This window comes from Sturnus vulgaris, chromosome 15, assembly GCF_052056855.1.
Source record: "Sturnus vulgaris isolate bStuVul1 chromosome 15, bStuVul1.hap1, whole genome shotgun sequence".
Lineage (NCBI taxonomy): Eukaryota > Metazoa > Chordata > Aves > Passeriformes > Sturnidae > Sturnus > Sturnus vulgaris.
In genome coordinates, this window is record NC_142257.1 from 9,455,158 (window position 1) to 9,482,743 (window position 27,586).

Below are 27,586 nucleotides of genomic sequence, written 5' to 3' on the forward strand. Positions count from 1 at the left end.
AGATAGATATGTACAAAGTTACACTTCCTAAGCCACTCACAGTTAACTTGTCTGTATTCCTAATAATGTTAATTTGCTAAAATCAGGAAAAGGAAAGCCGTCCTTCACACCCGTGTTTGCCTGTGTGTGTGTGTAACATGGGCAACGGACTTCCCAAAGCACAGGGCAGAGTGACTCACATTGTCAATATAACTCCCCAACTTCATAATTAAAAGGAGGTGCCAGTTTCATGCTATTCAAAGCATATTTTGAAGGACAAATGCTTTGTGGCCTGACAGCAGACCCGCCTGCAGTACTGGGCAGCATGTGCGAAGCTGTGTCCGTGAAGCTGAGCTGTTCTGCTGGATGTGTCACAGGAAAGTGAGACACTGTGAGCCTCCTCTTCCACACTATGCAAGAGCAAGTCCATAGAGCTCTGCCTGCCTGGTGCCCCTGGCACTGCCCTCTCTGTGTGTGACAGTGACAGCTGGTGATGCATAGCCCTTGGTGGGTGTTTCAGCATGAACAGGCTTGCAGGGAGTTCCTGCCCTCACTGGAGGGGTTAGCGATGGAAAGCTGTGAGATGGGGCTTTGTAAGGGCACACCTTTTCTGGTGTTCACACAGATGTGAAATGCAAGGAGCAGTGTCACCACTACCAAAACAAGAGATGGCAGCTCTGAGGACGGGATGTTGGCTTCTCCACATCAGGGGAGCTGTGTTTGCAACCACCCACCTCAAGAGGAGATCCTGGCAGAAGGAATGGATTCTGCCTGAGGGAGCTCCTCTCCAGCACAGTGACCACAAGCATTAGCCATTCCTAAGCATGTGCAAGTGGTGGTTTGCAAAGAGTCCTCCCAGGCCAGTTGGATTGGACCAGAGGGCTCCAATCTGATCTGGTCCTGCTGAGTTTGTGCCTTCAGGAGGAAGGTCATGCCCTGCCATCATGACCAGGGTGATTCTGAGTGTGACCTACTCCTGCTCTGAGCCAGGGCTCAATCTCCCCTCCCAGCCCAGCTCCCCACTGCCTTCATGCAAGACACAAGAATCTGACCTCCAGAGACACTTTCTGGAGGACAGAGATCATCATCCATAGGCTGCACATGATGTGACCTCACACTTGGGCATTTGCCTGCTCCAGCATGTCTCTCCTGTCACTGATAAGGTGCATCTGGATCCTCCTCACATGATGAAGGAAGAAGGCAAAAGTCCTGCTGCTGAGACTTCCAGCACAGCATCGGCACAGCAATCCTGGAGGGAAAGGGCTTGCATGGAGGCAGCTGCCCCACTGCCACCACCCAGGGCTTCCAGTCACTTGCTTGCTCTTGCTCTTGCTCTTGCTCTTGCTCTTGCTCTTGCTCTTGCTCTTGCTCTTGCTCTTGCTCTTGCTCTTGTCGTTGCTGCAGGCACTGCTGCTCAGGGGAAGATGATAGCTGCAACCCAACACAGAAATAATTAACTGTGGGAGACCGAGGGGAACATGCCACGATGATCAAGAGCCTGCAGCCTGAGGCAGCCCAGAGTGTCAGAAGTGAGCAGCATCTCTGCGCCAGCTGCCACTCAGCGTTCTAATTTCTAGCGGCGAGGCATGCCACACCGGCCCGCCCTCCGCCCGCTGTCGGGAAACATCTCCGAGTGGGAATTTACACTCGGAGGATTTAACAGCCTGCCCTAGGCTGCGAAGGAGGCGTTTCGGGTTTCGCGGCTGCCGATGGACGGTGGGAGCCGAGTGCTGCAAAGGGAGACACCGCAAGCTGCGGGAGGGCTCCCGGGGCAGCACTGCTGGGTAGCGATTCTCCAGCTGCAGACACCCAGGGACTCTCTCCCAGCCACCAGCTTTAACATCAATAATCCCGCAAATAGCCACTGGGGTTTAACTTGTCTGGATGAAAAAAGACTCAAGAAAATGAAATAGCACCATGCTATCTGCAGTAGATCAGCAAGTCCTGCTGCCCAGGGAAGAGAGAAGAAGCAGCTCCTGTCTCTCTTTTCCCTGGGATGGAGAGAAGCTGAGAAAAGTTCTGAAAGAAGAGAGGCAAAGCAGGTCGGAAACATTGCTGGGTCCAAGAAGGTGAGGGAGATGACAGCCCAGCCAGGTCATAGGGACCGGTGTGCGTCCTGCAGGACACAAGGACACCCCATAGGGACAGCCCTTCTGATCCAGTTCTATGAGGAGAATTCCAACCAGAGTCCCTCATGGCATAACACTGTCAGGGAAGAGGCTGGAAAGAGGTTTGGAGGAAAGCAGAGGGCCATGGTAAGGCAGCTGGGATAGAGAGAACAGGCTGAGCTCTAAGGAGAGGAAAGCAGAGCCAAATACATCTCACTCAGCTGGGGGATAGCAAAGGGGACATAATAGGAGCCTGAAAGTGTCTGGAGGTTGTAAACATCAAGGAGGGAGAGAAATTATCTGCAGTTGTATAGAGGGCATAATTAAGAGTAATGGGCTGGGATTAGGAAGGGAAGGGTTTAGGCTAAATATCAGGAAATATTTCCCAATGATGAAATGTGTTAGGCTGCTGAATAATCCTTCCAGGGAAGACATGGGAGCACAGCAATTCAGATGGTTATGACTACCCATGACTAAAGCCTGGACTATGTGCTGCCAGGCGTAATGGATAATGTAATTTTTGTCTCTGGCCTCCAAGGTTATTTCCTTTCCATCTCTACAGGAGGAATACCTTATCAAGTAATGCATGCTTTGAACATGCTGCTCCTTTTGTCAAAGACAAAGAGGCTCCCAGTTCCCAGCCCTGCTAGGAGTGTCACTGCAGTCAGCGGATTAGGGATGCATCCTGCTCTGCTGGTCACACCTCTTGCCTCTAGGGCATAGTCACTTCTCCCAAATTCCAACCAAAACAAGTAAATGCTGGAAAATAGGGAATAGAAGCATTGCAAGTTTGTAGCAAATTTCTTGTTCTGCCTTATTTGTCATGAGACAGATTTGGACTGACAGCATCAAACTACTACTTCAGTCAAATCTAGGAAGCTCTTGTACCCCACAAAATTTGTACCTGTCCAGAAAACAGGATTTCTGGTCATTTTCACGGGAGGGTTTCCGTTCAGACCTTAATGAGGAAGAGTCAGTCACCCAAACAAGAGGAAGGCAGCACAGAAAAGCCATCAATCGAGATCTGACTCACTGCATTTACATTTGTAATTAGAGGGCTGGAAATGCTCAGCAGCAGCATTTGGTGACAGAACTAGAACAACATCACCTTTCATAGCTCTTGAGAAAAGCATCAGGTACAATTCCTCAGCCTCAGCAATGCCAGTAGGGTGACAGGGCTTGGACATGGAATGAGGAGACAGAGATATAAATTTTCTGAGGACAGGTGTGCTGAAGCTTCAGTCATACCATGTTTCTCCTGTTTATTCACAGTGGACAGCAGGAGATCAGCATAGGTCTGAGCTTCAGCATTAAATGGAGATTCCAGATGCTGAGCATCAGTGATGAGGCAGTCAGGGAGAAGTGCGTTTTCTGAGTTTTTAAGAGCTCCAAGGCTGGGACATGGTGGGAGGAGGAGAACGAGGGAGCTATAATAAATAAACACTCTTTAACACTGGATCTCAGTGATAATAATCCATCAAATCCTAGAGGTTTGCCCTAAGCAACTACCCAGTTTATGTACAGTGGGTTACTTCCTTTGTACAAAATCTTTCATGCATCCGTATTTGCCATATACTGTTTCACCTCATGTTATACCTTGTAATCTTGGCTTGTAATGCAGTTTAGAGTTACTGTATGTCACATATGGGTTGAAGTTTAAAGAAACCAAACTGCAGCTGAGCTCAGACGCTCCGTAGCACTGGGAGAAGCACTTAGTAACGCTGAAGTGAACCTGCGGAATGCTTTTCCCTCTGCAGATTTTAACACCAGCAATTTCTATGTGAGTGAGCCATGACCAAGGACCTCAGCACATCAGGGGGAGCAAGAACAGAAACAACTGGAGGTTTCTCATGGCAGTGTTGGTAAACTTTTGGCCAAGGCCAAAAGACAGCAGCAGTGCTGCAGTCACTGTTGATGAAGGAAATGAGGCTCTCATGAAGAAGCACATCTAATATTTCATAGTGTTTTAAAACTAATGAAGATGTAACAATGTGAAACCAACGGGTTTGCTGCCCTGGAGGAGCAGGATTGAAGGATGCACTACCCAGCTGGTCCCTACATCCCAGCCCATATACACCCCTCATCCCCTGTCCCACTGCACTCTGCATTCAGGCAGCAGCTTCTCCCACTATCAGATGTGAGTCACTGCCAGAGGCACAATGCCAGACCTGATGAACCAGAGGTCTTATCCGGTCTGGAGGATCTGAACTTCCAGTGTTTACTTAAGAATGAAGAGGAATAAACTCTGTTTTTTAAAGCTAAACATCTAAGTGTACTCACTAATCTGAAGAGGTACAGTAAGCAACTGTACAAATACACCTTAAATGTTTCTTGGCAATTTTTGCAGTTCACCCAGAAAGATGTGTTGTCTTTCAAGACATGAAAATCCAGCTTCCCCAAGTCCACAGGGAAGTGTTCTGCTTTTCTCTTTTGCAAGTATCAAAAAGGTGAAGCAAGAAAAGCTGCAGCCAGGTACACCTTCACACAAAATACCAACCATTATGAGCAACACAGAGGTAAAAACACCTCTGCAAACAGGATATGTGGGTAGATTTTCTCTGCAGGTTGGGGGAAACAGGGTGATTAAAGTACCTGACACCTCCATCTGTAGTGCTTGATTTTATGACCAGGAGTCTAAGCCTATACTTCTCCCCAATAGCCACATTGATCCTTTTTAAAAAATATTTCACTCCAGCCACAGCACTGAAATATCATTCAAATACATTCTGAAAGTTTTTTTATTTTTATTTTTTTTCCCTGAAAATATGAGCAGTTACTGAATTTCATGTTTTGTTGAGCAAAACCACAAGGTTTCACTCAGTCCTCATCTATAATTGTGGTGGACACTAAAAAATCTCTCGAGAGCCCCAGCACACACAGAGCCAGACCAGATCTTCTGAGTTCCTTCCACATACAAATCCTCCTGAATAACAAATAATAATATATAGTAAATAATAATTGCAATACTTAGCACTTCTCATGCATAGATCTCACAGTATTTCATTGAGCTGGATGAATGCCTTTAATTCTCTTGCTCCCAGACAAACAAGGACTTCTCTTCTGCAAACATTTTACATGCAGGTGTTTCATTTTAACCTTACACCTAGTTTTGGTGATTATGCTGTGGTCAGCCCAGTCACTGGGAGAGCTTCTTCTGTAAATGTTCCCCTCAGGAGAGCAAAAACACTAAATGTGTTTTTAACCTACAGATATGGATGATTCATGTGCTTTCTAAGCAGCAAATATTTGCACCCAAACTTGAAATCAGATGGGCTTTAAGGTCCTTTCCAACTCAAACCATTCTATGACTCCATGATTCTGTGATCTTTGGCAGGATGGTGTTCTCTGGAGCATGAGGACAGCCAAGATAGGATGGCAGGAGTAGCACCAGGAGTGCACAGGAGAGTTATTTGAGGAAGCTCCTGAGATGCAAAGCTTTTGGGTGTAACAAGATCCGGGTCTTTTCATGTGCAACTACCAAATCCACCTTGAGCATCCTCACCTCAGTGCCTTGCTCTGCTGGAAAATACACGAAGACATGAAAAATTATGTTTTTTCACATCAGCTCCACTGAACACTCTCAGGCTCCCTCTGGAAGTCATCTCTCCTTTCTGCTCACTGAATTTAGGAGACCTTGATGATAGGTTTGGTAATTAAAAATCATCTAACTACAGCTACATATAGTAGGTCCATGAATAATGAGATGCATATTTAGAAATTAGTGCAGAGTTGGTGGCATCCTCCCTGGAACCACACAGAAAGTGCAAATTCCCTAGAAATGCTGTCCCTAGTGCAACTCCAGCCTGTGTTTAACCCCATCTTCAGACACTGGTGGTAGGATGTGCTGGTGTTGAGCACAGCCAGGGCAAGAAGTGGGAGTAGCAGGGCCCCTGCTCCCTGGGTGACAGCTCAAGGCTAACACATGGCAGCCTCTCCCAGAACGACAAGATTCTACAGTTCAATCCATCCCTGCAATTAGGAGGCAATAACTCTTGGGGGGAAAATATAACAAAATATTAAGCCATCAGTTTTCATTTGTATGAGGCCCTGTGCCTGCTGCCAGAGAGCTCTATCCCATATATAGCTCCTGCCAAATAATGCACATTCACCTAATTTCCACCCACAAGCCAGCGTGGTCACCTATAAAGATTAATGTCTGGGACCTGTGCACAGGCTGGAGATAAGTTTCAGATGGATCATCAGGCACTTAAATAGTTTTAGAATGGCCTTGCAAGTCATTAATCTTAATAGATACAGCAATAATAATTTGAGACAGAGAAGGTCCCATGGGGCAGGGGAGGAGGTGGTCCTGGCTCTAGGAAAGTCTTGTTCCACTATTTAACTTCAGGAATCAAGACTGACTGGGCCAAAGTCCCCTCTCACCTTGGCCCAAAGCCAATCTCTGGGGAAGAATGAGGAATAAAGTACATACCCAGTGACAGATACGTGTACTGCACATCTCTGCCCTCAGCATCTCCTCAGGAATGAGCAAAATTTACCTGTGAGTACAAGCTCAGTCCCTGTTACAATCAAAGTTAAATGAATCTCAACTAAAGGTAGGCTTGAGTATCTATATTATACCTATATGGCTGGGTTTTTTTTCCTGTCAAGGTCTAAGAAGAAGGGTCTAATACAGGGCACATTCAGATCCAGTGTGCCATTCAGACAGTGAATGGGCTGAGATATTGCTGTGCTGTTATAGGTGAATAATACTAAGCACAGCACAGTATTTGGAGCCAGAGGTAACAACTTATCCTGTGAGAGCACAGGAGGCATCTGGATTAATTTGAAGGTATATGGACCATTTATCATCTTTCCCAAAATCCATAATGCATGGAATAGAATGCAGTAGAGATATTTGGATCGATGTCTAGACCTTAAATAACTTTTCCCTAATGCCCAAATCCCTAAGACTCTGGTTTTTGGAAGTCAGTCATCTGACAGATCTCTGGAACATCATTAAATGTGTTGCGATTTCACTGGCAAGTAAACAACTGACCACAAGCTGCAGAATCGAAAATGCAAAGATGAGAAATATATCAATATTTCATTGATGGAGATCTACTCTCATTAACATCTACATTGTCTAAGGAAACATCTCCAAATATAATCCTGGAGAATAACAAGCACTTTTATTGGAGTAAATGTGGCCTTTCCAGTTGTCACAGGGCTATAATTATTTTTAAAGAGTATTAAAGTATTACTACCATCTACAAAACTTAGTTTGTTTGTTTCTGTTTGTTGTGGGTGATCCTTGGTTTGCAGCTTGTTAGCAGCATGTCACCAGGGAATAAACACAACCACACACACAAAAGAAACTTCTTTCCCAACATCTTTCAAGGCTCTGGCTGCTGCTAATTGCTGACCACACAATTGCTGCAGGTTTTTGGTTTGGTGTTTTTTTCTTTTTTTTTGGTTGTTGTTGCATAACTGTCACTATTAGTAGTTGGGGATGCATAAATATCACGTGTTTATTACTCAGAGATGGCAGTGATGATAAAGTCAGTGATTTAAAAGGAGTGAAGGGATTCCCTCGCCACAACAAGTGTTTTCTGTGTTTCCACCTAACCACAAAGCAGTGATGCACACCTCATTTTTTCCACAAAGGATTTGTGAATTATTGATCCAGTGCAGCTGCAAGAGCCTTTTAAAAGTGATCAGAATCCAATAAACTCTGTTCTTGTATAGCTTCTTCTATTTGTCCAACACCTTTTCCTGCCTTAGCCTTCCCACATCCTGGCAGGAGGTCATCATAGTTGGTTGCAGGCACATAAACCTCATACAACATGCTGGAATCACACCAGGAGACTGGGCAGGGCTGGAAAAAGGACTTCTCCCAGGCCTCATACTTAATTTTCTTTGCATAAACTCATGGATAGGTTTTTTAAGTGACAGAGCTGCTCTGCTTTTCCTTCATGATGGATGCATTTTCCATCAGCGATGTCAGGCTGTGGATGAGGTTAGGGGGAAATGGGGACAGTGCTGGGTCTCATCCCACTGCACTTCCCACAAATCTGAGACGTAAACTTCTTCCAGTGGGGAATAGGAGTGAAGCAGGGAGGGGACTGAAGTTCTGGAAATATTGTCCTGAATGGATGATCTTGCAGGCCTGACTCACACCAAGCTCCCTGTGGAGTGAATGGGAGGGCTGCTGGACTCATACAAAGAGGGAAAATTTCATTATTGACTCCCTTCCCCCCACATGGTTAGGAAGGACAATATTTTCCAAACAATTTGTAATTTCGTTTTCTCAGCTCTTCTTTCCATTTGGCTCCAAAACAAATGTGTTTGCACAGAAACAAGCTTATTTCTTTACAATTTGCCTCTTCTGGGAAGCTTAGAAATGTTACAATCCAGTCATGTTCCAAACATCCCAGTTTCTCCAGAGAAGCAATGTGGCCTTTTAGACACTATTCCAAGGATGGACTAACAGAGAAGGCTGCAAATAAAGGAATTGGTGAGTTTGGAGAGTCATTTCTTCACTATATTTGGAAATATGGAGAGACATTCTTTTAATGAATGTTTGTGATGGTTTAAAAAAGAAATTGCAAAGGGTTCTTCTGTTTGTATAGGAACAATCTGTGTCATCATCACACAGAATACCTTCTTGGCTGTGGAAACACTTTTGGAAACTGGCTTGGCTTGGAGATGATTTGATGCTGGTTTGGTTAGCATCAGGAGGATCACCTGGTTATCATGTGCCCTTCCCACCCAACCCCCTGCAGCACTGGATACTCCTCACTGTCTTTTGGGCACAAGCCCTGGTGTGTTATTGACACCCCTCAATTCATATGATGTTTTCTCTGGGGGAGAAACTTTATCATGACCATCTTTTGTTCTGGAAGCAGAGAAAAGCAGGCACTGAGACTAATTAATCCACCTCTGAATCAAGGAAATAACATGATTTAGGCACCTGCTTATACTCTCAGCTTGTATCCCACCTTATCTCAGTTGACTCCTATATCTTGCCTCAAAGCTACATTTGTTTTTCTAATACCTGAAGCTTGCTGTTAGTGTTCAGAAATGTTTCAGTCCAACTGACCTATGTAGCTGAGGGGTTCAATCAGGCTTCCAACCTATAATACACATTCAGCAAGGACAGTTTCCCAGACTAGGAGGGGTGGAATCTGTATGTAATCTGTCCTTGCAACCCAGAGGCCACAAGCCAGCCCCACTGCCCTGCTGGGTGGTCTCTGACTCGTTGTTTGCCTCTCCACAGCTTAAACCTTTGATCCTCTCTAAAAAGGGCTTGTCCCTCCAGAAGGAGGCTCCTGAGCTGGGGGATATTCCAGCATTCATATCCGATCTTTATGGAGGAAGGATTTTGACAGCCACAGCTCAGGCTGAACATGGGCAGGATGCTCTCAGTATTTGCCCTATTCACCTGCTCATAGTAATGACTCAAATTACTTGAAAACCTTCACAAAATCAGAATCACAGGCTGGGTACAGTAGGAGGGGACCACTGGAGGTCCTCTAGTCCAACCTCCCTGAAGAATTTCTTCAGCACCCACCCATAGATCTGGGTAAAGCTTCTGCTGGTGATGAGTGAGCTGTGCCCCGGCGCTGGGCCATCTGCAAGACTGGAAGGACACGGGGTGTCTCCCGAGCTTCTCAGGCAGGCAGGCAGGCAGCTCCTGAGGACAGAGCCCCTCCGTCCTCAACATGTAAACATCTGCTGGAGGAAGACTTTTCTCCTAATAACACATCATTAAACATTGATTTAAAGACAATCATCTTCCCTCTTTTCAGTTTCACAGCACCTTTAAAACAGCTGTTAGGCTGTAGAGGGGATGATCAGCTGAACAGGAAACACATTGTTAGCTCCCAGCATAGAATGCATTAATTTATGAGCTCCTACTCCCTCTCCAAAAGTTTTATTATGTTAATATCACCTTGATGTGCTGGTAGGCCCCAGTGCCAAAGCCTCTTTCACACAGTATGTACCATCCTAAATTACAGGCTGGGTGCCTTCTGGAACTGCCTTTGGAAAACTGGAGTAAACCAGTAAGCACTGAAGTTAATATTATCTTACAGACTAACAACCAGCTAATGCTTGACATGTGAATCCCATTTACTTCTTCTCTCTATAACAAATGGCAAGTGTGGGACTGGACTGTTCCTGATTTTATGCTATTTATCATTCTGATCCGTTCCATATACGTTGTCCTTATTTTTAAGCTACAGTTATAGCCTGTGTGTGTATGAGTATGTGACCTGTTCCACTTAGGAAAGCCCTAGGCACACCTCTGCTGTCTTGTTTGCTTGGTCACTGCATGACTTTTGTGTTTTTCTCTTGAGAGGGAAACTTCCAGGGGGTAGGTATGAGAAGTGCAGTGTCTGGAACTCCAAAAGCATCCCTGGAAAATTAAAGCAGACCAAGGGCCTGGGAATAAGCAGTGAGATTAGTTGCCAGTATCACCCAGGCAGGCATCTGCCAGAACACTGCATCCTCCAGCCCGGCCAGCCCTGGCTGCTGCCTGCAACCTTTCCCCGGGTGCTTAGCGCTGTGCTCCCTGTTCCACAGTGAGGTCCTGAAACAAGACAGCATTTCAGTGGGTGGAAAAAGAAGTAAAGAAAGAGGCCATTCCTTGTCCCTGTCCCCTAGGACAAAAGCCCCAACTGGGAGGAAATTAAGAGGGCAGGGGCCGTGTAGCCAGGAGAACGAAGCCGCCCCTCGAGAGAGGCTCGGCCGGGCGGGAGCCGCCGGACGCGGGGGGCTGGGCTCGGAGATGCCTTCTGCAGCAGGACGGAGGTGCGGGGCAGCCGGCGCCACCGGTCTCCCGGTGCGGGCGGCGCTGGCCCCGGCCCTCCCCCGTCTGCGGCACCCTGGGACGGGGCTGACGTCAGGAGGAGACGGGGAAATCTCCCAAGAAAACCCTGGAGCGGCGGCCGAGACGCGCACAGCGCCCGCCGGGCCCGGCACCCCGCCGCCGCCGCGCGCACCGCCCGGTGAGTTCCCCACGCGCGTCCCCGCCCCACGCGTGTCGCCGCCCGTCCCTCCCGGCCGGCCGCGTGCCCTGGCCCGCCCCCCTCGCGTGCGCCCCGCTCCCCGGTCCGGCCCACACCGCGAGTGCCCGCGCCCGTCCCGCGACACCGTCCTGCCCCCGAGCCCCGCGCGCCTCCTCCGGGCTCTCCGGGCGGCCGCGGGGCCGCAGGCGCAGCCAGGGGTGCGGAGCGTTCCGGGGCTGTGAGACAAAGCCGAGCCAGAGCGTACGACCGGCGCGGGGAGCGCCCCTCACCGCGGCCTCGCCTCGCCTCCCGCCCCGCGCTCCCCGCTCCGCTCTCCGCGCAGTCCTTGACATCTTTATACCGTGTATAAATTCTTTCGGGGCCTCTGCGCTTCGTCAGCTCTGACAAATGCGCTGGGAAGGGCAATTCCAGAGGGGTTACCTCATTTTATAATTTTTTTTATGTGTATATATATTTAATTTTTTTTCCAAACGCACCGTAACGTTTCCAGCCCCTGGCGCTGCTACTCGGGGCGCTCCGCGGCTCGTCCTGATGCGCTCGGCGGGGACGCCGGTGGCGGCAGCGATGCCCGGAGCCTTGGGCGGTCTCGGCGGGGCTGGGGCTCCCCGGGACGAGCCTGAGATGTGGGTGATGTGCACCGGGGCTGCGCGGTGCCTCAGCGGGGCCGCGCTGCCGCGGTGAAGAGACGGCTGCTGCCGGGGATGCGCAGGGTGGGCGGGTGGAGAGACCCTAGGCCGTAGATGAATCTTCCTTTTCAGGAAAATAATACTCTACAGCCCCTGTGCTTTCCTCTTTTTGGTTTGAGTTGTTTTGGTTTTGTTTTTATTTTAATTTTTAAAATAGGCACCATCTTTGGGAAGTACATGCATTGCGGGTTCCACGCAGCTCCTGTAAATTCCTGGAACTGGGGGAGAAATGTTTTTTTCTCCGCGTGTTAACCTCGCTTAAATAGATGTGAGGAATGCCCATCGATGTTGTCTTTCGGGGATTTCATTTTCAGTCTCGCGTTAAAAACTTTGTCACTAAGGGAGTTTTCTATTATTTCTAATATTTATTTTCTGCTATTTTTCCCCCTTTCCCCAAATTTTGCCAACCACACTGCAGACAAACACAAAGTTCGAGTCACGAATTGAACATAAAATGATACGTAGTGCTTGAATCAAGAACCTAAATGTTGTATGATTTTTTAAAATAACAATTTAAATATATATATTTTCCACTTAACAATCCAAAGTCCATGTTCTCCAGGTTATTCCCTGCACCAGCTCCAGCCGCCTATATAAAAACTGACTTCTGAATATTTCCTGAGGTCTACTTCACTGACAGAACTTCCCAAAAAATCCTTCATTTGCCTGAAATATGAACAAAGTCCTTGGAAATCTCGCGCTGGAGCCGTGGCCACATTTCCCTGAGAAAGTTTTAGACGAGTTAGAGGCGCCTGAGACCGAGGCAAATTTTTCCTACCGAAATCCACTGCCGAACAACCTGGTGGCTCTGCCAGTTCTCCTTTACAGCGCATTTTATTGTTCATGCATGTGTTATTATGAAAATGTGTATTTCCAAATATATATATTTATATAAATATCTCATTTTTGTCGGGTTTACAGAAGGGAGCGCATTTCTCCCAGAAAATGACAGCAGATGAAACAATTCATTATTTCACTCTCGTGATGAACCGCTCGGATATGTATTGCTTCTAAATAACAAAAGGGGAGGAGAAAACATTCTCTAGTAAAGCCGAATTCCTTCGTTAGACTGCCTCCTAAACGTGCTAATAAAACTAATTCGTTTTATTTGCCCTGAACTTTTATATCTAACCCGGCGCGCTGATTAGCACAGCCCTCTGGAAGGCAGTGTGTTCCTATCTCTCCCCGAGATGTGCCCGTTAAGATACGGCCGTTCCCACAATGAAACTGGAAAGAAAAGCGTCCCGTGCCTTTATGTCGGCGGTGTTTGCTCCTGGGGCAGTGGAGACAAGCGTAGCTGCGCCGGGAGCAGCGCAGTGCTGCCGAGCAGCGGGGCGAGATCAACCCTTTCGGGATAAATAAGAAAAAAAAGTCAGAAAAAAAAATTGAAAAAAAAAAATTTTGAAAAATTTGAGAAAAAATATATATGGGGAGGGGTGAAGAGAAGAAGGAAAGAAAATAAGATAAAAATTTAAAAGCAAAAAGTATTAAAGGAGGGAAAATAAACAAAATAATATAGACGATAAGCTGAATGTGCTCAAAGGTTAATTATTTCTCTGATTTTGCATTTTAAGGCAGGAAATGTGTAAGTCTTACAGAGATTCACTGCTATTCTAAGCACATTAAAGAGTCCAGTGCATTATTAGAATATTTCAGCCCTTCAGGAAATGTCCTCTTGAAGGGAAATGTGTTTCTCCCATCCTAATGCTGGAGCAATTAAGAGGTTGCTTGCCCAAAACAATGCGGGGGAAACCCACAAAGAAACCTAATGTCGTTCATTTTATATGTAGACTCTTTTTTCTCCTGAAGACGAATCTAACAAATGCCAACGGAGTACTCGGGCCTCTGATTATCCTGTTTCAGAGACATTTTTTTGAGCCCACAAAAGAGCCACATTTCGGGATGTAAAGATGCACAGAGTAATATGAGCAGGCTGCCTAGCAAACTCCGGTGCCCCTTCCTCCGTCAATTAATCAGAAAAGCATGTTCGCTCTGCCCAGAGAGGGAATTGTGTGGCTATATGTGATTTCCCCATTTTTTTTCCCCCACCTAGGGAAAAAAAAACGTATTCCTGAGCTGTCCATCCTCCGACGCTGTCATTGCAGTGCACTGACACTCTCCCACTCCCATCAGGTTTATCAGAAAGAAATCCAAACCGCTGCTAGCAGCAAATACATATTCTCTTGGATCAGAGTTCAGTGCCTGTGGTCTGACAGATGTGAGGAGGGCTGGAAGGCAGTTCCTGGCAAGGGTGCGACTGTGCCGAGGGGGTTGGGGGTAGAAGAAGTTGTCCCAGGTCGGACAACCACGAAATGGTTTTATTTTCGGGGTGCTGGTAGAATGACGGTCGAAGTGAACCAAGCACCATCCCACTCCACCCCTGGCTGCTTCCAGCTGCAGAAACCCGAATAAGAAAACCGTTTCACCAGACGTCAGTCGCTGCATTTCAAGAAAGCCTTGGGGTATCATTTGTATCTGTCAGAAAACATTAAGCCTTCAACTTTTTTATCCTGAGTTTTTTCAAGCGCTGCCGCTGGCCGCCGCGCCCGGGAAAGCCTCGGAGCGGGATGCGGATGGCGGGGCGGGGAGGCAGCTCCGGGTATCCCAGGTGCCCCGGGAAGTGTCCTGGACCAGACGCCTCTTTGTGTTTCCCCCATGTTCTTTCAGTGGCGGGGAGAGCCGAGGTGGTGGGGTAGGGTCGGCCGGACCGAGAGGAGAGGAATGGGGCAGGGAGGCAGTCGGAGGCCAGGGGGGCCGAGGGCGGCCGCTGGAAACCCTCCCGCAGAGCATCCGCGGTGCAGAGGGGCCCTGCGCTCTCGCGGAAGGCGGAGGCTTGGCCGACATATGGAGGGACGAAGACTATGGGTCCAAAAGGGACTGATTTCGTTTTGCTCTACTTCTTAGGAAAATTGCCGTCCTGGCTGCGCAGAGGACGACAGGCCGGCCGGGAGCCAGCGTAATTTTCCACCTTCCCCTCCTGAGCGATTTAACACGCACTTTGGGCTGGATTTCTTCCCTCTCTCTGTTTCCCTCTTCACCCCGCCCGTTGGGGACCCTGCTCTAGCTCCGGCGGAGGTCGGGGGGTTCCGGGGCTCCTTTCGCCGTTTTGGGGTTTTGTGTCCTTTTCCCTTCAGGTCGGGGCCACGGTCGCGCGGGGAGAGCAGAGCTTTGCCTTGCGCGGGGGCATGAACGCGGATCTCCACCTTGTGCATGAGGTCATGCTTTTCATTTGGGGTGATGCTGTTTTGGGGCAGGACTCCCCTGGAACACTTCCACGACGGACATCACCCCCACGGTACAGTGCAACAACCACCCCCGCTCCCCGCAGGGCGCTCCATGCTCCTTGGGGCATCGCGCAGTCCTGTGAACGCTCGAGCGTGCATCGTCAGACCCGGCTTCTTCTGATACGCGTGGTCATCCCGTGGGTCAAATCTACGCATCAGCAAAGCGTGCTCGCGGGGCGCTTTTTGGTTGGTTCCATTATTAAAAGCTGTTTTCCTGTAGCAGGTCCCGTCTCCTGGGTTCAGCGAACGGGGAGCCGGGAAAGGTTGGCGGTCTTGGTTTGGGCTTGGTTTGGCCGGGATTGCATTGTTTGGATTTGACTTGGCATGGTCTCGTTTTGGTTTGGTTTGGTGTGCTTTGCTTTGCTTTGCTTTGCTTTGCTTTGCTTTGCTTTGCTTTGCTTTGCTTTGCTTTGCTTTGCTTTGCTTTGGTGTGGTGTGGTTTGACTGAATGGACTTGAGTTTGGTTGAGCTGGATTGGGTTTGGTTGGACTGCGTTTGTTTGAATTGGAGGTGTTTGGACTGCGTTTGACTGGTCTTGGTTGAACTGAATTTGGTTGGGTTTGCCTTGGAGGGCTTCTCCCTCCTCTCTTGCCTCACTGCAGCTCTGTTTTTCAGAAGACTTCCCTCTCTTCTCGTTCTCGGGTAGAGGTGCTCTTGGGAGGAGGTGTCTTCATTTTTGTAATAATTCCCAATAATTTATAGACTGAATCTGAGTCTATACAACGGTAATAAATCTGAAAAGGGAAAGCTAGCAGAGACTGAACCTGATATACGGCCCAGGTGGTTTGGCATTGGCTGAAACCACCACAATCAGCCGGGGATGGAAGCCCCTCTCCGAAAGTAGGGACGCCCTCCAGACACCTGGGAGTGAAACGGCCCTGTCCCCTCGGGAGTAGTGAAAGTTCCACTCTCGGACAGACGTCTCTTCTTCATGGGGCTGTCACTGGCGTGGCCAGCGCTGATTTATTTCTAAGCCATCCTTAGTTCTCGGGTTATTTATAGCAGGAGGAAGTGGTGCGGTTTTATTTGCAGGTTTCCAGCCTTTTACAGATCCCTGACGCAGTCTCTAGCCGGGGGTGCCGGGAGCGCGGTGGCAGCGCGGGAGCGGAGCAGCGGTGCTCTCTGGCCACCGCACGCGGAGCGCTCCCACGAAAAGTTATCCCGCCACCCCGGGTCCCTGCCGGAGCTCCGCCGGTCCCATTCGGCCCGACCCCACCCTCTCTCCGCCTCTGCCTGGCCCTTCCCACGCCCACGCAGGTCGCGGCTCCCCAGGGACGTCCTGACGGGGTCTCTACGGCCGGGCTGCTGCGGCCCCTCCTCCTTCCCGCAACTCCTCAGCCCCCGGTGGCTGGGAGAAAGGGGAACCCGAGCCCGGTGCCCCCATCCTGCCCAACCAGTGGTGCCGCTGGGCTGCTTTCAAGTCCCAGAAAGAGCAGCCGGCTCCGAGTGGGACATCAAGGTTTGCTTTGGGTCGTAGCTTGTCTGAAAGGTGAGACGTGAAGTCAGGGAGGCAACAAATGACGTCACGCGAATGGACCGGTGACGTAGTGCCTAGTGGAAGTCGCTGCCGGCGGAGGGGGGGTCCTCGCCAACCTGAAGCAGAGCGCGCTTGGATGGGAAGAAAGAGGAGAAAGCGCAGATCTGGGGGTGACCGCCCTGGAGGCGCGCTCTGTCGTGACATAAATGTCGCGAGCAGCAACGGGAATAACCGGGAGGATTTGGTTCTGTGCTGTAAGACTGTGCCCGCTCCACAGAGTGCGGAGTGAGAGGATGGCCTTAAACCCACGAAAGACGTATACGACACACACAGAAGACAGATACATGGTATGGATTAGGTAGATATAAGATACAGATTAGATAGATCTATGATACAGATATATTTTACAGCTGCCAACCCGTGCGCAAGTATGAAGTAAATATCCGCCCACATCACGGCCCGGGCACGGACAGTCATGGAGACTGTCAGGAGAGAACCAGGAGCTGCTCCTGCTCCCGAGGGCCAGCCCGTTACTCTCTGTTTAAGGGTGGTATAGGGGGATGTCTGCCCCGGTGACATTCCAGGAGGAACCGAGGGCTGCAGTCTCCTGGGAAGACAACCGAACCCGGCATTACCGGAGTCGCCGCCTCGGCAGAATCACGCCGGTGCCCGGGCAGAGCCTATCTTTGCTCCCAGGCAGCAGGAACTGAACCTAGAACGCGTATTTTAAAACTAGATTTCGTAGAACAGAATAAAAACTGTAATTAGGTGTATTATTAAAAAAAAAAAAAAATTAAAATGAACGAAGAAGTGCCGCCTCCGTTTCCGAGGCTGCTGTGAGCAGTGGGTTTAAAATAGCCGGAGGGAAGCCAGACTGTTGGCAGACTCGTGAAATCATAGAACTATCAAGGTTGAAAAAGACCCCTTAGGTCAACGCCTCCCTCTAGCATGGTCCGCTGGGCTCCGTCCCCCTTCCGCCGAGGGCGGGCAGCCCCGCAGGCCGACCGCGGGGTGCTGCCCACAGAAATAAAGGGGAAAAAAGGGGACGGTGAAGGGACTCAGACACGGTGCACGTTTGCAGTATATTCTCCTCCCTGGGAGAAAGGCCGCTCTCACCTCTTGCTTCTCACACGGATGGAGTCTCCTCCATCCTTCCCGTGCCTCCTGCATCAGCTGAGCCCCTCGAGGTTTAGAGACCCTGGTAAATATTTGCATTTTAAACCATGTCCATCTTAAACAGCCCCGAGGTTGTCTGGTGCACCTCTGGTGCTCGAAATTCCCAGTCGTTTACAGACTCCTGAGTGAAGTTCAGCCGGGAGCAGCGAACAGGCAGAAGGACGTCAAGATGTCACTAAAATAAAAAATCAACAAAAAGAAAGAGAGCTCGGGGGAGCTGACCCTGACAGCACCCGTATGTACATTCTCTGAACGGTGCTTAAGACCAGAGGTGAAGGGGTTCGGAGCTTTGGGCTCCCCACGCCTGGGGTCCTTGGGCCTTGGAGGGTGCTGCCGGGGGTGCGGGGTGGGCCCGACTCCATCCCCCCGGCGGGGTCGGAAAAAGCCTGCACGGCTGGAACAGTGCTTCACTCCACTTTTCGATAAAACAGTTCAAAAGTTCTGTCCCACATCTTTACTTAATTTGAAAGCAAAATAGAGTGTCAGGATAGATCAGTTAAAGTGAGCCGAGAAAGCAGAGAGGAGAGAGGGTCCTTTCCCTAGGCAGTCATAGCCAGGGTCTTCCTCTCGTTTCCCTTCTCTTTCCCCTCATCCCCAGTACCCGATGTTCCCACCTTCCTTCTCCCGTGGGTTTTCCGCTTCGCCAAAACACCGAGGTGTTATCCAGGAGGGCTAAAGCCGTATCCCGGCCTGCATGGGAAGCACCGGGGACCGGCCCTGCTCCACACGCCCCTGCCTCGGGACAGGGTGCACCGGTGACCGATGCAGGAGAGGGGGTCTGCCAAGGAGGGGTGAGGGTCTCCCACCCCCTCCTCGCCGGCTGCCCTGGACTGGCACAGTCGCAGAGGCCCCTCCTGAGGGTCACTGGGAGTTCGGCTGCAGCAGGAAAATTATTTGTTATTAATCATGTGCTGAAAGATGATGTGATGGGAGAGATGGCACTGTCGCTGCTCCCTGGGCTGCACTCCCCCGGCCGCTAGGCAGGGCCCGGGCAGCGTTGTTATAACCCCCGCAGCCTGGAAAATAATGTTTAAAAAATTTTAAACCAGTTCAGACAGAGCCCACGGCCCAAGCACCTCTCCACGAACATATTGCCCGTGGGACTGAAACATGTGGTGGAGTCGTTCAGCCCCGCACAGAGATGGTGAGGAGTGCGCCGATGTGCATCCACTGCTGGATGCGGAGGTTCCCCGGGTCGTGAGGCCCAGCCTGGAAGGGTATGGGGATACCTGTGGGGATTCCGTGCTGCGAAGGGGCGCAACCTGCGCGCTGCCGGCTGGTAGAGGATTAGGAAGGGGGGCGAACTGACGGGATGCTGGGGGCTGGCGGGGGTCCCCAGAGGATTGTTCACCTTTCCATTCGTTTGTGAAATATTTTTAATACATCACCGAGTTTGGGGGAGGAGGCGGGTGAAGAGAAGGAGGAGGAAAGACACCCCTGAAGGAGCCACAGTCAGGCGGCGGGGGCCGGGCAGCAGCTGCGGGGGTCTGCGGCTCTGGCCGCGGGCGCTCAAGGGGCGCGGATGGCGGGGAGTGCGGAGGCAGGTCCCGAGCGGCCGGGCTGGGCCAGCGCTAGATGGAGTGATGCATGAGCGAGACGGGGAGGTTTTAACCTTCAGGGGGAGGAGCCCCGTTTAACTACAGGCATTTGTTCTAGGGCAGGTCACTTTAATCTCCTTAGCTTTAAACTGTCCAACTCGCAACTCGCGTTTCTCTATAAGGGATCTTTACTACTTCCCTGCCTATGCGGCCGGAGCGCAGTGCCTCTCCCCAGCAGAGACAACCGCCTTCCAGGCACTGCTCAGATTGCTTCCGACACCCTTAAAATAATACTGTTAGTAATAAGTGGATTCGCTTTTGGGTTTTGTTGATTTTTTTTTCTTCTTAAAAAAAAAAAGAAAAAAAAGAAAAAAAAAAAGAGCTCCTTGTTCCTTTCCGTGTGGAATAAACACCTGCAAACTCCCCCAGGCAGCTCGGCGCCCCTGCCATGGATTCCTTTAAAGGTGGAATGAATTTGGAGAGACTGCCTGAGAGCTTGAGACCCCAACCCTCCCATGACATGGCTTCCAGCTTCCATTTGCAAAGATCCTCGGAACCCAGAGACCCGATCGACAACTCAGCCAGTGAATCCTCTGACACGGAGGTGCCAGGTAACCCTCCCCCTCCCCGCGTCCCCCGCGGCCCCGGCCCGCTCCCCCCGCGCTGCCTCCCCCTCCCCACCGCGCCTTCCCTCCGCGGGGCGCCCGGGGGTGCTGTGCCTGCACCCCCCGCGCAACCGGAGGCGATGGAGGGACAAGGGTGAGCAAGAGCTGCCGGTGATCGCGGCGGCTCCATCCCAACCGAGCCCCGGGAATCCGAGTGGGAGGCAGGGGCCCTCCTGGAGCTGCTTTCCACACCGCGACCGGTTCTGACAGCCCGCCGGGGGAACACATGGCTCCATGCTCCCGTCCCAGGAGCTGCTCTCTTTTATTTATTTTATTTATTTTTAAATAAAAAGCTGTAGTTATTAATTGATGGGGTCGGGAGGGATGGGGGATCTCTCTGGGGAGGGTGGTTTTGCCGAATGTTTCTGAAATAATGTCAGCTTTTGCCCGGGTTTATTTTCCAGCTCGAGTGGTGCAGAGATGGAAAAAGATCTCTCTGTCAGCGAAAAAATAATTTTAAAAAGAAGGAAAGGACAGGCAGAGCCGGAGAGGCAGCGTAGGGCCAAGGCAGGCAGTGCGGGCCTCTGCGGAAGGGATGTGCGCGGCCGCGGAGAGGTTTTTCGTGGAGCCTGAGCGCTTTCCCCGCAGGAAAAATGAAGGATCCCCATGCCCTTACCACCGTGTGCGAGGGCTACAGGGAATGCTGTGCTCTCTCAGATTGCACTTAATTAAAAGAACAATTTTTTTAGAATGACAAGGGAAACCTAGAAGAGAGGAACAAAAGCTTCAGGAAGGAGCGTGATATTCCTTCTCCAGCAAAACCATTTCAGAGGGAGTTTATGTTTATATAATTTTAATTTTCTAATAGTTATTGCTCTTCGGAGTTTCAACCTAGAGAGTGGCTGCGACAAGAGTCAGTCCCGAAGTGGCGGCACTCGGTGATAGAGAGGATTTGGGTTGTGCCTCCCGGCCTGATTCGCAAACAAAGTTAGAGACCGGCGTCTGGAAGGGACTCTGAGATTAGAGGGGATTATTGGAGATTAGAGAGGGAGATTTGCTCCATTTTGCCCTACCCCTGTGTGTGACCCCTCGGTGCTGCCGGAGGGCTGAGGAGCTGCCTGCTTTTTTTCTCCGAGAACCTGAAAAATACCTTTAAATTTTAGTATTTTTTTAATGGGGGAAAAAAATAGTTAAAAGCCGATTAAAGATGCCTTGCCTTACGATTTCGAATTGTATCACAGCGCTGCTCTGAGGCGAGATTTTTAGGGAAGACCAAGAGAGTTAAAGTCAGCGCTGGGCGAGGGGCCGTGGCCGGAGTCCATCGGGACCACTGCCGCTGCCCGATGGCCCCCGGTCCCTCTCGGCCCGGTTTATCCAAGCTATTCGCGGCCGAAAGCGCTAGGAGTTGTTTTGGCGGGGATTATTTTTGTTTCTGTTTCGCCGCCGTCGCCGGGCCACGCGGCTCTGCCGGTCTAGGGACGAGAGGGCCTGGGGAGATGAGGTCTGTGCTGGGAGGCCTTGGTTGCGCTGCAGACCCCGCAGAGGCATCGGCCCCTTTTGGGGGTCCAGTGAGCATCTGAGGTTCGCTCGCACCCTCACCCCTTTTCCTATGGAGGGCTCCCAGTAAGGTGCGATTCAAGGGTGACTTTGCAAGGACGAGTCCTCCCGGGCTCTGGATTCAGCATGCGATTATTTTTAGACTCCCTCTTACGTCGCAGAAGCCGGGGTTGTAGAAATGCCCCTGGTTCCGCCGGCGGGAGAAAACCCTCTGAAAGTGGGTTTAAAAGTAAATCTCTTTAGAGGAGGAGAAAAAAACTCTAAACGAGGAAACTCATCGCGGTTTTTCCTTTCTGCAGCAGCAGGACTGAGGCAGGGGGTTGGCCGCGGCCCCCGGCCCTGCACGGCCCTGCCGCACCTTCCCCGCGCCGCCGGGGCCCAGCCCGGGAGCACTTTGGTTCAGGGCCTGCAGTCCCTCTCCGAGAGCTTCAGCCGGCACAAACCAGGCCGAAACTGGGCTGGGAGAGCCGGAGAGCCCATTACGAAAAAGAGAGGGGGTTCGCAGGGCCGGTGTTGAATTCCTGCTCCCAACCCGCGCAAATCCCTGACGACAAAATCCTCCCGGGCAGTTTTTTTCCTTTCCTTTTTCCGATATGATTTTTGCGGGGGGCTTCGCTCAGCCCTGTATTAAAATAGACACCAAAATCCTAAAAGATGAAGAATAAAATAATTATGAAAAGAGAATGAAGTGGGGAAGTGGAGAGGGGCCTTTTGCTATTAATTGCCTCTGAGTTTTCCACCCTTGCCCTTCCAAAGTTTCCTGTCCCGGCCGAGCACAACAAAGACAATGGAGCAAAGATCACGCCTTGGTTTGGAGGGAGCGAGAAGGTGCCGTAGAAAGGCGGAGCGGCCGGTGATACCGGGACCCCGCTCCCCACGGATTCAGTCACCCATCGGGCCCACTTCGAGCCGCTCTGGGGGGTCCCTCCTGCTACATCCCTGGGTGCCCTGGGTCCGGCAGGGATCTGTTCTCCTTCTCCAGCCGTCCCGGGAAAGGCCAGGTTGGGCTGCGGGACGCTCGCTGGGTGCAGAGCCCAGCGGGACACGAGTGGGTACCCCACCCGTGCCTCCGGTGAGGTGGGCAGCGCTGAGTGCAGGGCAGGGGTATCTGTCTTTGTGTGCCTGTACTGGGGAAAAAAACTAAGGCAAAAAAACACAAAACAAAACAAAACAAAACGGGACAAATAAATCGACTATCCCCAACCCGACCCCCTCGCAGAAAAAGAGCGTAGCGGAGAGCAGAAAAACGAGGACGGGGCCGCCGACGACCCGGCGAAGAAGAAGAAGCAGCGGCGGCAGCGGACTCACTTCACCAGCCAACAGCTGCAGGAGCTGGAGGCCACCTTTCAGCGGAACCGCTACCCCGACATGAGCATGCGGGAGGAGATCGCCGTCTGGACCAACCTCACCGAGCCCCGAGTCCGGGTAAGAGGGGCTGCAGCCCCACCGGGTACGAACTCTACTCTGGGGCAGCCGGAGCATGGGGGCTCGGGGAAGCTGCCCCTTCTGGGAGGGCTGCGACGATTTGCTCTGGGCTGAATTTTAATGACCCAAACTCAAGGCCAGAGAGGAGAAATTCAGCTCTCGGCCACGGAGAGATGCCGCCCGGAGCGAGTCGTGACCGTCGGCCTCGTACTGGGGACCGTTTCGAAAAGTGGGCGGCGAGCGGCGCAGGGAGCATCTAAAGGCCGGGGTGGGGAAGGGTTTGACTGGGGAGGGAAGAACCCCCTGGACTGGACGAAACGCGGCGCGGGAATGGAGCAAGCTCCCATCCGAGCAACTTTCTCTTGCTGTGGTTATTCCCAGTAATCGCAACGGCCGTCTCCCAACAAACCACTGCCCCACGCTATTCCGGCGGAGGGATGGCGAGATCCACTCGGCAAGGCGCGGGTCTCCGTGCCGGTCCCTCCCGGCCGCGCATCCCCAAAGACCGCGGGGTGTTTGTGGAGGCCGAAAGCGAAGGGCAGGGGATGGGGAGCGGTCACAAAGACAATATGCCCTGAAAACACAAACTTGTACCGCGAAGGTGCTCGATTTTTACAACACTTCGGAGCCTATGCTACCATATAGATATACATCTGGTGTACATATATGCATATATTGTGTGTATATATATATACATATATATATATGTGTATATATGTGTGTATATATATATATACATATGTATATGCCCCCTCTTAGCCAAACTCGAGGGGTTCGGTAATGTTGTGCACACGGTGAGAAACATATATATATATATATATATATATATATATATATATATATACACACGTTTGTGTGTGTGTGCTTCGGCAGCTCCTTAGAAAGATTTATGAGTGAAAGATCCTGGCAAAGAACGACTGGGCCGAAGCGGCTGGATCTCTATCGATCTACCGCTATGTCTCGGTTTGTCCATCTCCCAAGTGCTTTTTTCCACCCGAGACGCTTCCCCGCGGGATTTCGACAGTGGTCGCACACCACGGGACCGTGGGCTAAGCACGGGAGGTAAACGGGAACTGCAGAGCGAAGCCCCACCGCACAGAAAATCCACTTTTTCTTTTTTTTCTTTTCGTTTTTTGTTTTTAACTTGGCAATTAAACTTTGATGACCAAATCGGATTACAGAGATTCTGCTTTAAACATTTAAAGTAAACACCCATCTGAAACAAATGCGTCTGAAAGCATTGTCTTAATTGAGTTTAAAGCAAAACAAAGCCTGAGCATTAATGCTGGTTAAATATTTGAGGGAGCAAACATAACTAAAATATGAGTTGCAATTAACATAATTTCGTTCTCTTTCTGTGTGGAGATGTTTGAGTTTAATGTTTTGAGATGGCAGATTGCAAATCTAACCTTAATTTGCTATGAGGGCCTTCCTTTAAAATGTCTAGGAGCCATAATTAAAACTATTACCCTCATTTTCAGGAAATTCCTGTCTGGAAGCACCTTCCGAGGAGTATATTACAGGTTTTGAACATGTTGGCTTTCGTTTCCTATTTATACGGGATTCTTTTTATTATTGTTATTTTTTAAAATAGACTCCGCCATCCGTTCCCCCACGGAGTTTCCATCCTTGAGCCCGGTATTTAATAATAGTTATGCCATTTCTGTGCCGGGAGGGGAGGCACCAAGAGCCGCCCCCCGCCCCCGCCCCGGCACCGGAGGGAACGCAGCCTGCGCGGGGCCGGGAGCCCCGGTGTCCGCAGGGAGCTCGGGGCCCTGGCTAGGTGGAAGAAAGCCGGGGTGCGGTGGGGAGGATGCTGCAAGGGAGGCTCGCAGACTGGGCGCAGGCAGCAGGCAGAACGATGCAGATTTTAAACCAATTTTTAAACATTTTTGAAGCTGTCCGTCTTCCGTCACGGGGGACTCAAATGCTTTATATATAAATATATGGATATGTATTTATATATAAAAATAGTAAAAGAATAAGAGTGAGATTTAAACCGGTTTTTTGCATCAAACATCAAGATCAGTCGCTCTTCTCTATTTCCTAGTTAGGGCTGTAAACTGTCATTAGATATAAAGGCAGAGGCTGCATCTATCCGAGGGCGATGCGGGGATTGATTTTTTTTTTTTTTTTAAACCTAAACATACTAATCCAATCCCTTTTTTTATGATCTGTAACAGGGGACTTTTATTACACAGCATTAGAGTTCGGAAACGCGGCAGAGCCGGGGCGAGCTGGCCCTAATCAGAGCGGGCCGTCTCTTCGGCCCCCGTCTGGCTCCGGGAAAGGGGCAGCGGAGCCCCCGGGGCTGGGAGGACGCGGACACCCGCGCAGGCACCCTTAGCACAGAGGCGGCTGCGCGCATCCCGGCTGGCACAGCCGGCTGAACAAAGAGGGATGCGCGCAGAGCCCTGCGGAGCGGGACCCCTTCCCGCAGGGGCAGGAGGCGGCGGGGATAGGCAGTGCGGGGCCGCGAAGCCTGCTCTGGAGTCCCGGAGGAGCAGGCCGGGCCGGGGGAGCAGACGCTGTGCTGCGGATACCTGCGCTCCCCTGCGCGCATCTGCGCATCCATCGGTGGGATGGGGAGCTGCCATGGCCCCGCACTCACCGAGACGTATCGCTCCCCCCTCCCCACGCAGGTTTGGTTCAAGAACCGCCGAGCCAAGTGGAGAAAGCGGGAGCGGAACCAGCAGATGGACCTGTGCAAGAACGGCTACGTGCCCCAGTTCAGCGGGCTGATGCAGCCCTACGACGACATGTACGCCGGTTACCCCTACAACAACTGGGCTACCAAAAGCCTCACCCCGGCGCCACTCTCCACCAAGAGCTTCACCTTCTTCAACTCCATGAGCCCCCTCTCCTCACAGTCCATGTTCTCGGCGCCCAGCAGCATCCCCTCCATGAACATGCCCTCCAGTATGGGCCACTCGGGCGTGCCGGGCATGGCCAACTCCGGCCTCAACAACATCAACAACATCAGCGGCTCCTCGCTCAACTCGGCCATGTCCTCGCCGGCCTGTCCCTACGGGCCACCGGGCTCGCCCTACAGCGTCTACAGGGACACTTGCAACTCCAGCTTAGCCAGCCTCAGACTGAAATCAAAGCAACACTCCAGTTTCGGCTACAGCAGTTTGCAAAGCCCCGGCTCTAGTTTAAACGCCTGTCAGTACAACAGTTGACGGACTTGACACAAACCACCTCCGACAAAACACCGCCGACAAAGCAAAGCAAAAGCAAAGCGACGTTTAACGGAAAAGAAAAGAAAATAAACCCCATGATGATTAAAAGCAAAACCCAAGCAAGTGAGAGAGGGAAAAAAAAATAAATAAAATAAAATAAAATAAAATAAAATAAAATAAAATAAAATAAAATAAAATAAAATAAAATAAAATAAAGCACACGCCATCCCCCCCCAAAAAAAAACCAAACAAAAAAACCCAAAGCCCCAAAACCTCCGCGACTTCGACTGTCTAGGAAAAAAAAAAGGAAAGAAGGAAAAAAAAATAACCGAAACAACCATGCAACCAACAAAACAGCGCTTTTAAAATGAAAAAAAAAAAATACCCCCCTCTAAAACCGTAAACGGACCAGAAAACTTTTGCAAGAGACACCGAAATCTGGTACATGGATGAGTTGCAATTTTTTTTTCTCTGGATTATGCGGGTTGTATGTGTTTACTTGAACTTGCACAGGAGTCGGTAAGGCGGCAGCTGCCCAGCGGGGAGGGCGGCAGGAGGGGACGCCTCGGTGGTAAGAGCTGGTGGGACGGTTCTTGGCCGCTTGTAGCACGGGAAGAGTTTGGTTAATGTTTACCACTGAGAAACAGAATCACGCTCGGGAAAAAAAAAAAAAAAAAAAAAAAAAAAAAAGGTTGAGGAAAGAGGGGAGGGCTACAAAAAACAAATCGCAGAGTAGAATCTGCGGGGGGAAAATGGTTGAAATATTAGGTATGAAACTATTAAAATAATAATAACAAGGGTCAACCACTTATATAAGATTATATTTATATCTACCGTTGCGTTGTGCCGGATCATTGTCCTTGGCCATTGAATAAACTGTTTTTCAAACGCATGATTCTTGACGTTTTTTCTTTAGTTGGAAGCTCTAATCCAGTCATTCCTGATACTAAGCAGTTCAAGGTTCCTACCTCTTCATCCTTTCCAAAAGACTGCAGTATCCCCGGTTGTGAGAGGGCACAGAAACTCTTCAGAAGTGCGAAAACTGTTCATCTTTTTCCCCATCCAAAGACTTATCCTGAAAATGAAATTATAATTCATCTTTATTTAAATGTAAAGGGGTGTTTTTTCTCTTTGAAAAGCAAAACCGAAAACCAACACCAGTTTATAAAGTCTCGGAAAATGGTTTGTTATGAAGTGATTTCAGATACTGCATCTCTGCTAGAGAAACAGCGAGCTTCGGCGTCCAGAAAGGCTCTTAGCAAAGCTGAAAGCGTTCCTTGCTTTTCTAAATGTGAAGGAAAAACAAGGAACCAAAAAAATTCTTAAGGTGTTATTATCTTAAGGTGTTATTATGTAAATATAGATACTTTTACAAGTGCTTGTTGGGAAAAAACCCAAACAAAACATGGAAATTATAAATATGATTTTTATTAATACGCATTAAAAAAGCATATGAAGTTTAATTGCAGATATATCTGTTGCTTATTTTTGTCAATACTTATTACATGTAGATGACAAAGAGACATAAAATGCACACGGTACTTCTTTCCCAGTGTATTTCACACCTGTGGTAAACGTTACCCTGGATGTTTCAATT

The 27,586-nt window shown here is 50.1% G+C and overlaps 1 protein-coding gene and 1 long non-coding RNA gene across 2 annotated transcripts in view; one reads left to right on the top strand and one right to left on the bottom strand.

The window, feature by feature from the left end:
- Nucleotides 1-946: 946 nt before the first annotated feature.
- The window catches only part of LOC106857360 (uncharacterized), a 57,011-nt gene continuing 30,371 nt past the window's right edge, over nt 947-27,586 (bottom strand). Inside the window, exons 2-3 of the long non-coding RNA XR_015806984.1 lie at nt 26,958-27,064; nt 947-1,410 (exon numbers count right to left, since the gene is read on the bottom strand). This is a non-coding gene — a long non-coding RNA (uncharacterized LOC106857360). The remainder of the gene's footprint in view (nt 1,411-26,957; nt 27,065-27,586) is intronic.
- Nucleotides 19,669-25,989, top strand: PITX1 (paired like homeodomain 1). Its single transcript, XM_014883376.2, has 3 exons — nt 19,669-19,831; nt 22,602-22,807; nt 25,450-25,989. Exons 1-3 carry the CDS (start codon nt 19,669-19,671, stop codon nt 25,987-25,989), a joined length of 909 nt encoding a protein of 302 aa, XP_014738862.1.